We start from the raw sequence: 13,140 nt of genomic DNA, 5'->3' as shown, positions 1-13,140 counted from the left end.
GGGAGTCTCCACATGATCATGTTTCTTTCTTCTTCGCACAAAATAAATTGGTATTTGTTTTTTTCTCTCTATGATCTAGTTTTTCCTGTAGGAGAGAAATTTTGTTCTCTGATCTGCTTTGTTCTTAGGTGGACCGGCATGGAAACAAATTGTAGGAGATACTATAAAATTGATTTATCTGATCTGTATATTATTATTTTTGTAGGATACACCAGATAAAATCTATATTTAATTTTCAATAGGAAAAGATGGTGCTGTGACTCAGATTTGATTGGAAATTGGAAATGGAATTCACCCTGGAACACAGATTTCTGGCAAACACCTGGAACAGGTTTTCTCCTGAATAAGCTATAGACTCTGACTTGCAAGGTATAAATTCCTTTCCAGTTTTCAACTCAAACATCTAGCTCTTAGTGAGTCCTTGTCTCATGAAGATGCTCTGGAGTGCTTAATAGAAGAGAGCCATCAGAAGCTACTCCTCAGGTTGGGGCATATAAATTTCAAATTATCTAATTTGCCTAAGTCCCATTATAGATTTGTTTCACTACAAATGGTTAAGAAACATATTTTGATGTGCACAAATATTGTTAAAAATTACTAAAACTTACTAAAGATAAGTACAATCTAAATTGGCCTATTTATTGGAGCTCCTTTGACCTGTTTAAATTAGGTTAAATCAGGTTATCTTATAGAAAAGCTGTTCTTGGCCTGGGACTACAGAGGATGCAGCCAAGTGGCCCCACCCTGCTCCCTGGCTCTAGAACAATTCCTGAAGCAGCAGAAAACACAAAAAGAGAGGGTGAGAAAATTTTCCAGCCAAAGATGGCTTGGAAGGTCAGCAGAAGGGGTCTGCAGTGCCAAGGTGGGAGTTGAGCAAAGACCCTTGGTCGTGCTGACACAGATCCAGACCCAAGGAAATAGAAACTCTTTGGAACAATGTTATATGTATCTATGTATCTGCTTGTGTCTCATGGTCTCTCACATGTGATCAAGTTTCTGTTGAAAATGTAATTTTGCTGGGGGCAGCTAGGTTTTGCTACAAAAAGTTCTCTGGCCTGTTTGTTTGTGGGGCAATGAGGGTTAAGTGATTTGCTTAGGGCCACACAGCTAGTAAGTATTGAGTGTCTGAGGCCAGATTTGAACTCAGGTCCTCATGAATCCAGGGCTGGTGCTTTATCCACTGCACCACCTAGCTGCCCCATCTGGCTTGTTTTTTAAAGCAGACAGGCTCACCAAAAAAAGGAAAAGTTTTGTGTCAGCAAGAAATCATCAAAAAGTTCAGTGTATTTGATTGGGCCATCAAATTAAGAAATTTTGGGATTCATAGAAACTAAAGTAAAATGTGTTATATACTGCCACTTTTTAATAGATTAAAAGAAAACATAGGGAAATTTGAAGTGCTTAGAATAAATATTTCTTGGGTGAAATAATAGTAAAATGAAATTATCAACTGAGGTTCTCTATATGATATCATTTGGAAAATAGATCCTGGCATAATTGAATCAATTCTGGTCTTATTTTAAGTGAAATTTATTACTATGATGCTCTATCAGGAAATTTGTATAGTTTTAAGCTGTTACCTCACTTATGTGATTTGTGATATGGAAAAGGTCTATATTAGAGATATAGTCAGAATTTGGATTCTTTAATTTTTTTGACTTATGAATTTAATGGACTGTGAAGTGGGCATAGTAAGAAACTTTTAGAATATCTTCAGCTGTATTTTAAGGCTTTAAAATCTAGACACATGATCAGTTAAGGGAATGACTTTCAAACTCTCTATTGTAATGACTGGAATGACGCCACTATTCTGAAGATATTAGGAAGATGATGCAAAAAGTGATAAAAAAAGATAATTTTTAAAAAAAAATAATATCGCAGTAAATGTCTTCTCAATTTACCCTTCACAAGAGGGGACTGTAGTAATATCTAATTTTAGAGAATGTTTCAATTTTTGTTTTATTATATGTTTCTTGTATAACAACTAAGATTCTGAATTCCCTTAGACATGTTTTTAAGAACTTTCATTATTTGATCATTGACAATGCTATGCAAAGGATTAGTAAAAATCCAGCAGTTCAACAGCTAATGAAGTGGGTCCAGCGACAACCAGAGTCCAGACCAGAGTCCAGTTTTTCCTGATGACCACTCCAAGAAGACAAGATCTCAAAGACTTTATTTTGTGTGTGTGTGACGCAATTGGGGTTAAGTGACTTGCCCAGGGTCAAACAGCTAGTAAGTGTCAAATGTCTGAGGCTGGATTTGAACCCAGGTATTCCTGACTCCAGGGCCAGTGCTCTACCCACTGTGCCACTTAGCTGCCCCCTCAAAGACTTTAAATGAACAGTTTTGTTTTGTTGTTTTTCTTTTTTCCCTTCTGTTATTATATACACCATTTGTAACATGTATTCTCTCCAGAGGCCCTCCCTCTGCAGGCCAGTGTCAAAGCACTGGTTCATGAGTGACTGCTCCTCTGGACAAACTTCCCCTTTCATGCTTTTCTATGGTGTTATTAACATATTGTTTGTTAGCATAGGGTATTATATTCTGTTATTTTTTACTGTTTCATCAAGAAAACACCCTGCGTTTTTTGAAGAAACAAAGGGGGACTTTAATGATTGGAATGACACCATCTGCTGGAGACTTACTGTAGGAAAGCTCCACCATGAGGAGAAGGCATCTGAGGGCAAGCCATGTGGCTTTTCTTTGGCATCAGAAAGTGACGTCTGCTTGTGGGAGGAAGAGGGGGCAAAGCTGGTTCTCTCACTCTCTTTCGTCAGGACTCTGGTGGAGAGTGGAGCTAAAAATGTGCTCTCCCTTTGATAGTTAGATGAATCTAGGCTTTTCTCTCTCTCTTCACCGAATTTTTATCATCCTTAATAAATGCTTAAAAGTCTAAACTCTTGCTAAAGCTTATAATTTATTGGCGACCACTCATTAGATATTTTAGACAGTATAGCTAGAATTTTAGCCCCTTACAGTATTCAGTTCCCAACTAGTAAGGTTAGATAATTGTCAACTTAAGCATGTCTAGCAACCTTTTAGGATACATTTCTAGGAAGACATTAAACTTAATGTTATATAAGGATTGGATATGGTAAAAATATTGGTTATTGGTTAATGTGCTTATTATATGAAAGAATAAATAACTCCTTGTACCATCCAAATTAAGATTTATTTAACTCCTATGAAAGGGGTCATGCCCTGGTCAGCATTTAGCCAGATTCTTTACTTGCAGGCCATGAAAGTCTAGGGACCAAAGAAAGGCCCTGTAACAGGAAGAAAAAAAAAACCTTCTCATTTAAAATTAAATCTTGTTATCTGATCAGTTCCAAAGGTAGGGGCTGAGGTCCAAGCTCCTTAGAGAAAAGGAGGTAACAAATCTTTACAGAGCAGGGAAATTGTCACTATGTGTCTTTCCCAAAGGTATTACATGAATTTTTGAACAATAATATTTTTCGCAGAGTTCAAGCCCATAGAAACTAAAGTTACCAAGATTTTCCAAAACAGATGTCATATATATATATATATATATATATATATATATATATATATATATATACACCACACACACATTCACACATATATACCCTCATTCATGTGATGTCCAAATATTTTTTAATGTACACATTTATTACAGAATCATAACAAATATTGGACAGAGTTTTGCTCATTCTGGAAAGATCAAGCTCACTAAAAAATCAACCCTAGAAACCATCGATAGATTATATCCATATCTTTATTCTAAACAGTCTGCAATTCTTGCATTTAAGCTTGGCAAAAGAATGATTTTGAAAAACAGAAGTGAGGAAGTCAAATGAAGGAAGGAGACCTTGCTTCTCTTTCCTCATGAAATAGGAGAAGAATCTTCACAGAAAAATGTACAAACTTTTTTTTATTACCAATAGTTCTACAATGATCAATGCATATTTTTTTCTCTAATTTGGGGGGGGTAGGGGTTTTTTGTTTTTTTTTTTACTTTTTTATATTTTAGAAACTATGTGGTAAACTTTTTTAGTGTACTTTTCTGTCATTTCATATCAATGTCAGCTATCCAAAAGAAGTAGAAAAATTCAGACCCTGCTCAAATAGAGAAAAACAATGAAAAATTTAGTTGTAAGGCAGGACCTCAAAAGGTGACCCTTTGCATAAGCCAATTGCCAGAAGCTCAATAACAAAAACCAATGGGCCTGAGCCCCATCAGTTCTGCAGTTCTGTTGAGTATCGTGTTGAGACAGCTATAGCCCAAGAAAAGGGAAGCCTTTAGAAGGCATGCTGAGCAGGGTTGTAGTTGATGGACGATGGCATATGAGGCCTTCCTTCTAATTTATCATATTCCAGAAGGAACTCCTTAGCTACTTTTCTCCAGCTAAGACAGTCAAAGAAGCAATATGTTCCCCTCTCATATGTACTGGTTTTCACTGTTGGCTCCAGGCCTGGGACCCTGGTGATCCATACTCGTTCTTCTTTGTGATATCTCCAATCTCGGTCAAAAAGCTCTGCTGCTGCTAAAAGCTGTAACAGCTCTCCTCCATTTGTGTAATAGAGATAGAAGAGTAGATCTTCTCCATATAGGCCCAGGTTTACTGCAGCCAGCTTATCTCTAATGTGAATGTTTGTTAAGTACTCGGGTGGAACATGGAAGTCTATGTCTTGAGGTTGACAAGGTGAAGATGCCCAGGGTGATGCAAATGTGGGATAGAGATATTCAGGAGAGGTGAGATTGAGGCCTAGTGTTGAGAAGTCATTTCCTAATGCATGATGTTCCATTCTTGGGTCTGTCTTTGCTGTTCTAATAAATGTCAACAAGCCAGCCATTCCAAATTGGTCCTTCACCATCCCTTGAGGAATGTTAGTAACCAGACCATCAGGTAACACCTGGATCCCTTTTTCCTGCTGGTTGTAGTTTTGTGCTGTTGAACTTTTGTCTGCAGGGGATTTAGGTCCATCTGGACTTGAAGATGTCTTCCCAGGTGTATTCAAATTAGATTTACTGTCCTCATTACACTTTGTTGGATCATTATAGCTGGAGCTTGGCAACGCAGGAAAATCTTCTTTGTGTATTGAAAAGTCCGGGGATTGCTCGCTTGCTGGTTTTTTTACCTTTCTATCATAAGGATCTCTTGCTGCTAAGGGGCTCATAAGTGGAGTTGGATTATCACTTCCTTCCTTTCTGTTTGGATTGGCTAGTGGTGGGAAATCTGAAATGTCCAATCCTGTAACATTTTCACCTCTATCTTTTGCATTAAAAATGTCACTTAACATAGAGTTCTTCATTCCAAATGCCTGATTCCTGTTCATTCGAAACCTAGACATGGTGTTCACAGGAAAAGGTTGTCTGGAGGGTGGCTGCCCTGGCACAGAGATCATGCTTGGCAAGCCTCTGTAAGGGCTACCCAACCCTGAGCTGCTCATGCTATTTGACCTGCTGGCCATTCCAATGCCCTGCCCCACCTGGGAGATGTTCCTCCTATTCCTGGGATTCACAGGTAATATGCCTCTGCTGGGAGGTGGATGCCTGTGGGGTGACCCTCTTGGGAACCCAGCTGTTGGGGGGAAGTGCCTTGGTAACTGAGTGCCTTGGGATGAGCTGCGATTTAACTGAGGGGTAAAGCTGCCCATTCCCCTGCCTGGAAAGCCTAGTGTCCTCTGTGGCCGGTAAAACCTCCCTCCAAAAGGAGACAGATGCACTGGCATGGATGGAGATGCCAGCACGCCTTCTCCTGGACCCTGTGGAAAGGGCCCAGGCTGGCTGTAGGACTTCTTCTCTTCAGGGTCGTCCCTGTCGACCCCCTCTACAGACTTGTTTCTGGAGGCACCAAACATGCTGCTGGTCACCTCTGTCACTTCTGTCCCCACGTGCAGATCTGGACACTGGGAAGAGCACACCTGGGAGTGTCTTGGCTCAATCCTCACCACAGAGACGAGTCCTTTCTTCACAGTACTGGAGGCAATCAAACAGAACTGTCACTTAAATGGAATGTCACAAGAATCACCACCCACCAAGTTCTCCCTAGCAAGAATTTTCTTCTCAAGGGATCCAAGATGCCGCTGTGTCAACCAGCGAGACTCCTGGGAGCAGGCCGTTTAGCATTTTTACTCCGCCCTGACCCCCTGCCACCTCTCAGGCTCAGTTCAGAGGGGGTGGCAAGTGGCTGGAGCTGCATGCCTAGTGCTCTGGCATGGTAGGGAGAGGGGTCTGGGGGCAGAGAGTTGTAAGCCTCACTTGCCCTGCTGGGGTCAGCTATGTGAGGGCAAGTGAGTGTGTGGGGAGGGTGTGGCATCCTGCTGCACATGTGCACACACCACCCTCTGCCTAGGCCTCTGCCTTTTGCTTCTCCCTTCTTGGGCAGATGCAGCCTCTGTCTCCAGTGTTGCTGCCTGCCCATGGCCTCTACAGCAAGCATAGCATTAAATCTCTACTGCCCTGGGACCACAAGTGTTTAAAGAGCTCACAAGGGGGATGCCTTCTATTTTGATATCATGATATGGAAAGACCCCTGTACATTATCATTATAGCTGAAATAAGAAGAAATAAAAATTATACCTTGACCCAATTTATGGTGATTGGCTTTAGAACCCCAAATGGCACGTCTCTGATGGTCCCTAGAACATTCAAGGCTGAGGCTGCCAGTCACCCTTCCTGGGGCAATGTTGGAACCTGCAAATCACATGCATAATCTATGTCAGAGCTAGGAGTTTGTCTTGTGTGGTAAATGTCCTGATAGGGAGTGGAAACTGAGGCCAGAATACGGGATCAGCGACAATCCTTAGAACCTAGAACATCAGAACCTGAGGGACAATTCTAATCCAAACTCTGGGGCTTTCTAGTGTTGAAAAATTAAATACAGTTTTCATACCCATCCTCCTATAAGAAAATAAACAGGTCAGAGACCTCAGTAATATCTCCTACAATGTGTTCACCCAGATCAGAGAAGGCTATTTCTGCCTCTCCTACCAGAAGTAAGCACTTCACAGAAACCAGATCAGAGAATAGATAGGAAAAACAAGATAACCATTTATTATGTCCCAAGAAGAATGAACCATGATCAAATGGAGACCCTTCCCCAAAGGGCTCAAAGATTCCCTCTTTCTGAGGGTATATAAGGGTTGGGGTTTTTTTGTTTTTTTTTTCTTTTTGTTTTGTTTTCTTTTTTGTCCATGGGTAACAGAGTGTTGTCAGTTTCCGTAGTATGATATAGGCAAAGGCAGTTCAACAATTTCAGTTATAACAAGGATAGAGGAAATCCCAAACCATCATGATAAGATTACAGGATTCTAAAAGAGGGTTTGGCAAGGATGAGGTCACCCAGATATCCCTATGAGATAGAGACTTACTATCCTGAGGAAAGAAGTCACCAGGTAGGGACTTTTGTCAGCTAGCAATCTGGGTACAGTTTGGAGTTCAATTGAAGGACAATTGGCTCCTATTAACCTAGGGTTTCATAAAAAATACATTTGGATGATAAGGTACCTCCATGTAATCCAGGTGATTCATACATTCATATTCACATTAGCTGGTAAGATTTGGAACCCCAATATGGAGAGACACTAGAAGAGATAAAGTGGGAGATATGGGGCAGTGGACTGAGCACTGGCCCTGGAGTCAGGAGGACCTGACTTCAATATGGCCTCAGACAAAAGCTGTGTGACCCTGGGCAAGTCACCTAACTCTGACTGCCTCAAAAAAGAGAGTATATTCAGAACCTGAGAAGGCAATTTATCAAAGATATGGGAGTTTAGCAAAGAGAATGATGGATTCAGTTTTTGATATTTCCCTGGACACAGGGACAATATCCAGGTAGCAACTCACACAACCCTACTTCTCATGGGACAGGGAGACAGTATGCTGAAGGATTCCCCTCTGAGATGCAAACTGAACAATTAGGCTTAATTCAACCTTACAAACACTGCCTGGAAGTACTATCAGTTAGAATTCCAAGAATCATGGCTATTAAGTAGGAACCTAAATCATAACACGATTTTGTATTTGGACTTACCCTGCAGGCACAATGAAAATTCAAAGAGATCCCCTATATGCTATCTTTGTTGACCTTAAATTTGAACTCAGACTTGAGGGAACCATGCAGAAGGAAAAAAAAAAGCCTCTCCCCTTCAGAAGTTTCCTTCTGTTATCAGGAAGCCTAGCCTGTGAGCCTGGCTGTCAGTAAATTCCATGTCTCCTCACTACCTCTTCTCCTCCTCCCAGGGATCTCTCTCACACCCAGGGCTCTAGTAAGGTAGACAGGAAAAAATAACCTAAACATTGAGAGTGCTGTCTCACAGGTGTTTGTCTGTTTGTGTGTTTTATTGTGTTCTGTGTATGGCAAGCATTGTACTTGTCTCTCTGGAAAGAAAGTCTCCTTTCTTTTTCCTTTCAACTGATAAAGCTCATTCTAAGATCCTTTTGCCTCCCATGCTATAGACAAGCTGGGAAGGTCAGAATCTGACTGCAGGATGTTTTTACATTGTGATCTATTCAGAGTCTGAATTGGGCATTAGAATGTGATTGCTTTTCTATGCTTTACATTAACCCTTCTAATCCTACAAGGTTAATAGCTGGAAGACATTGAAAAGGCTGAGTATATGATGCCTTAATTTCTAAAACTGTTCAGTAAGCAATCATGGAGTTCCTAGGTAGCAGATGAATTTTGTAATAGCCAGATTAATGAAGAGCATCCCCTGGGTCTAACTTTGGAAAAAAATAGGGTTTTTAGTAAAATATTGGCTTTACTTTCATTTTGCTAATTTCAGATGATGTAGGCACGTGGAGAATGTGTGAGGAAGTTGATTCTGTTTTAAATAAAAAGGGGGAATGGGTGGTTTAACAAGCTGTTTGCTGACCAACATGGTCTGAAGTAATGTGATTAAGAGTTAAGTAGTTAAGAAAGCTAAGAAAGTAGAAAGAAAGTTTAAGTATGTAGGAAGGAGAGGAGTGAAGGGTAGAAAAGAATGTTGGGCCCTGTTTGCATTGACAAAGTGAACAGATATGAGAATTGGAAACTTTTGAGACAAAAAAAGGGGTGGGATATACTGTGGCTTTTAAAAAACTGGCAGTAACAACACTTAAAACTTCCTTGGCTCACAAAAAAAAAAAGAAGAAGAAGAAGAAGAAAGAAAAGAAAAGAAAAAAAAAGAGAAGGTTTGTGTGAGTCTGAAAATAGTTGAGTTTGAGTGGGAGACCTATTTGTTTATGGAATCTTGCAAAGTATAAGGTAAGTAACTTTTAAATTAGTGTATGTGTTAAAATTCTAAATAAGTGTAAATCATATGAGATTCCTACACGTTTTTGTTAATAGACTATGGCAACTGATTGTGGACATAAAGGGGAAAACTGGTAAATCACTGTTTGAAAAGAAGAAAAATAAATCACAGAAAAAGGCCTTCTAGCGTCCCCTTAATTTGTGAATTTGCCAGAGAAGAGCTTGTGAAATTCTTACATAAGGAATGGTTTTACTGAGAATTTATAAAGTTGGTTATTATATAGAAGTAATCTTTAATGATTGATCTGTGAACCAGAATAAGTTTTAAAATGATAAAATATTTTGGAACTGTAACTACCAAAATGGTTACAAGGGTCTAAAATCAAATCGAAGACACCATATGGCCTAAAGCCCCCTCCTCCTTTTCCGTTTCTGCTATGGGGGCGGGGAGAGCCATCTGATAAGAATCTAGTGCCTAAAATTTTTATCTGTTTTATATATAGATATAGATATAGCTACTCTTAAAATCTTTTCTAGTTGAATAGTTTAAAATCAGGAATTATTTGTAATGTGTAAAAGTTTCAAAGAAAAATATGTGTTTTTTTAAAAGTCACTAACCATTTAACTTCACTGCCTCAGGATAGCCTTTGGCTTTGAATTAAGTAATTCTGGTGAAGCAGGCCATGCCCCATATGCATTAAGACTTGGATGCCACAAAAGCCTGGAAGCCCTGCTGGGGACTGAAAAAGCATGTACACTTTAACTCAATTCTTTACCTGAGAAGTTTCTAAGGTATGGGCAGAAGCCTCTGCTCTTTGGAGAAATGGAGTATAATCTGAAGAAAAAAGAAAAAAAGATATATGTGTGTTGTGTTTGTGTTTGTGTGTGTATATATAATATAATTTTCCTAATGTTGTTTTAAGGTATTATATTTCTAAATTTTCTTAAAAAGTATAAATTGGTAACAATTGTATCAGTTATGGAGAGAGTTCTTATGTGAAACCTCTTACGTGTGTGTCTCCTGTTAAACTTGTATTTCTTATTATACCTAGAAGATATGATCAGAAGGCAAGTGTGTAAGATTTTACTGATTTTTAATTGAGTCATTACTCAATATGCAAAATGACTAGGCACATTAATGCTCAGGTTTCTCATCTGCCTGCTAATGCTTACATGGTCATGTTATTATTTTACTTCTAGTAATATGTTTTAGAAAAAAAACAAGAGAGATATCTAGCATTTTAAAAGTATTTTATCTCATGAAGGTTTGGTTAATATTGCAGTTAACCTCAGGGTATATTTTAAGCTGTCTCTTAAAAATATATTGTCAGGATATAAAGTGTACATGTTCGATGAACACTTGTGTGATTTCGAAGGGCTGCTATCTCATTTGTAAGCAAGTTTGTTGCAATGATAATTTGATATTGGTAACAATCATGTCCAAACCTACTGTGACTTGTGAGACTTGATTAATTGATGGAAAAAAACTTACCTGAATGTTTGAGCATTTGAGTTTCATTCTCAGGTTTGGTATGTCCTACTTATAACTCATGTCATATTTCTATTATAAGAGTAAACAAAGTGGAAGTTTGTTATTGGATTATTGAATCAATTAGTTATTAAATTAATACTAGAACATCTACATTACTATGATAAACTGTGAGGAAGGTCTTGCTGTTTTGGTCTGAATTTATTGTTCTTAAACAATAGTTAAATTGGTTCTTGAACTTTTCATGTGTATAAGATATGTTAGTGAATAATAGTAACTTATATCACCTTAATGGGGAATCTGAGTTTACATATGTTTTTATTTAATCGGAATTGGAACAAGTATAGAAACACATGCAAACTAGTTGTCACTTCAAAGATGTTCCCCTTGTTTGAAGGAATTCTGAGGGCAGTAGCCTATGTTTATGCTTACATGGTTAAAACCTGACTCCGTTTTACTATATACTATTGTGGGAAACATTTTTCAGTCTGTTCTCTGTATGCAATTTGGGATTCATTACAATTATTCCAACTCTTGTTTGCTATTAAGCATCTTAAAGCAAATCCATTTGTTTACTTTTAACTTAGAGATGAAAAGCATCGATTTTTACAATTATACGTAATGCCTGCTCTCTACGATATGTGATCCTTGAGAAGTGAGGTCACTTGCAGTACTAATTATTGGAACGTGTTATTTAAGACATTGTGTAACTATTAACTATTTTTATTCTGAGTCTAACTCCAGATATGACCATCAAGGAGTGTTAAACCATATGACCCATGATGACAGCAATCCTATGGGGTTGTTACATGTATGCACAGCAGGTGAAATTCTCTTGGGGAAGCCTGGGAGACCAACTTTTTGGCAAATGCTGAGGTAGGTGTCTTCTGACTCTGTTTCCCCAAATATTACACATGGAATCTAAACTCTCCTACCTGGTTTATGTTAAGCCTGGCACACTGCATTTACTATCTATATAACTTCTGCCTAGAATGGACATGAAGTTGGGAAGCATTATTTCCTCAGAACTTTGTACCTCTTCTTTTATGGCAAATTCCTATAATCATGTCATGTGATCAGCACGAACACAATATTGGATCTTCATCCCTTAGGCTAACATTAAAATCTCGGGGAGATGCAGCTGTAAGATTCAAACTATTTAACCTAGAAGTTTTAGTCCTTTTTATGTTTTAAAACAACTGGCTGGGGCAGCTAGGTGGCGCAGTGTATAAAGCACCGGCCCTGGATTCAGGAGTACCTGAGTTCAAATCTGGCCTCAGACACTTGACACTTACTAGCTGTGTGACCCTAGGCAAGTCACTTAACCCTAACTGCCTCACCAAAAAAAAAAAAGACTGGTGTGTCTAAGCATCTGATCTTGTCATCTGTCTGTTGTTATTTATGCATTTTAAAACTGAATGAGAAACATTTGAAGTTGGTTTTGAAGAATGTTAATGCAACCAGTTTTCTTAGAGGAGAGTAATTTATACAATGTTTTGTTACATCTAGAGAAAGGTCAGTTTTAAAGTTTATTATGTAATATGGAAATAACATCTGTCTGTAAAGCATATCCTATAATACTAAACATGGTTTATTATGGACAACTTGTTTGACATGCACTGTTTTGAAACTATTTAAGTGTCATCCTGAGTCCTTTACTACAATTGAAGTTAACTTGGTAACTTTTACGTAAGTTCATTTAGGGTCATTTTACAAAAATAATCTGTAACCTAAGTTTTATTGGAGGACTATATTGTAAACAATTGAGTATAAATTTTTTTGGAGAAAAATTAAGGTCAAGTGGATATACATGTAATTGGGAAAGGCTTAAGAGTTCTGCTTTCCATGGTATTTTGAAATATTTAGCTTATATGTCTTATGTGTATCTCTTTGGCATGATATTAACAATGTGTCAGATATAGTGTTGGATAAAGCTTTGAACAGCGTGGGGTATTTGTGCCATCTCTCATTGGATGAAGGACATTTGTGAACAGCTTTTCACTCCTGATGCAGGATCCTGGGCTTCCTGGATTCTCTCTCTTGGTTTTCCTCCTTTCTCCCTATAGTAATATTGTTTCTTGTCCTTTTGATCTTTGGCTTTTCTCTCTTTGACCTCTCAGTAGTTTCTTTCATCTAGGCTGAAGGCTTTCAAACTTATGATAGCAACAATTCTGTCCTCTACACGTCTTCCCCTCTGAACCACGCCTGCAAATATTTCTACTCCTTCCACTAAGACCTAGGGGCAGCTCTGCAACCCTATTCAGCTTGAAGCAGTTACAGAAGAGATGATCTTAGCCCTCATTTCCCTAAAAGTGGGGACACGTAGTAGCAGTCTGGTAGGTGTGGGTCCAGTTAGGGAAGCTCTGGCCCTGAGGGGGATCTCTGACAATGGATAAGTAAGGTTGATCATCTTCCTGGGGTCAGTTATAGATGACTCTTTCCTTGGAG

General features: G+C 38.7%; 1 protein-coding gene across 1 annotated transcript; it reads right to left on the bottom strand.

Moving 5' to 3' along the window:
* Positions 1-4,263: 4,263 nt before the first annotated feature.
* Positions 4,264-5,922, bottom strand: LOC122734116 (CCR4-NOT transcription complex subunit 2-like). The gene has a single exon (XM_043974820.1). The coding sequence runs from the start codon at positions 5,824-5,826 to the stop codon at positions 4,264-4,266; it is 1,563 nt and encodes a 520-aa protein (XP_043830755.1). The 5' UTR covers positions 5,827-5,922.
* Between the last annotated feature and the right edge of the window lie 7,218 nt (positions 5,923-13,140).

This window comes from Dromiciops gliroides, chromosome X (genome assembly GCF_019393635.1).
Source record: "Dromiciops gliroides isolate mDroGli1 chromosome X, mDroGli1.pri, whole genome shotgun sequence".
NCBI classification, from domain to species: Eukaryota; Metazoa; Chordata; class Mammalia; order Microbiotheria; family Microbiotheriidae; genus Dromiciops; species Dromiciops gliroides.
The sequence above is the reverse complement of the archived record's forward strand: the minus strand, read 5'-3'. Positions and strand labels throughout refer to the sequence as shown.

Coding starts and splice junctions, on each gene's coding strand:
- LOC122734116 (XM_043974820.1), bottom strand. CDS start 5,826: ATGTTTGGTGCCTCCAGAAACAAGTCTGTAGAGGGGGTCGACAGGGAC.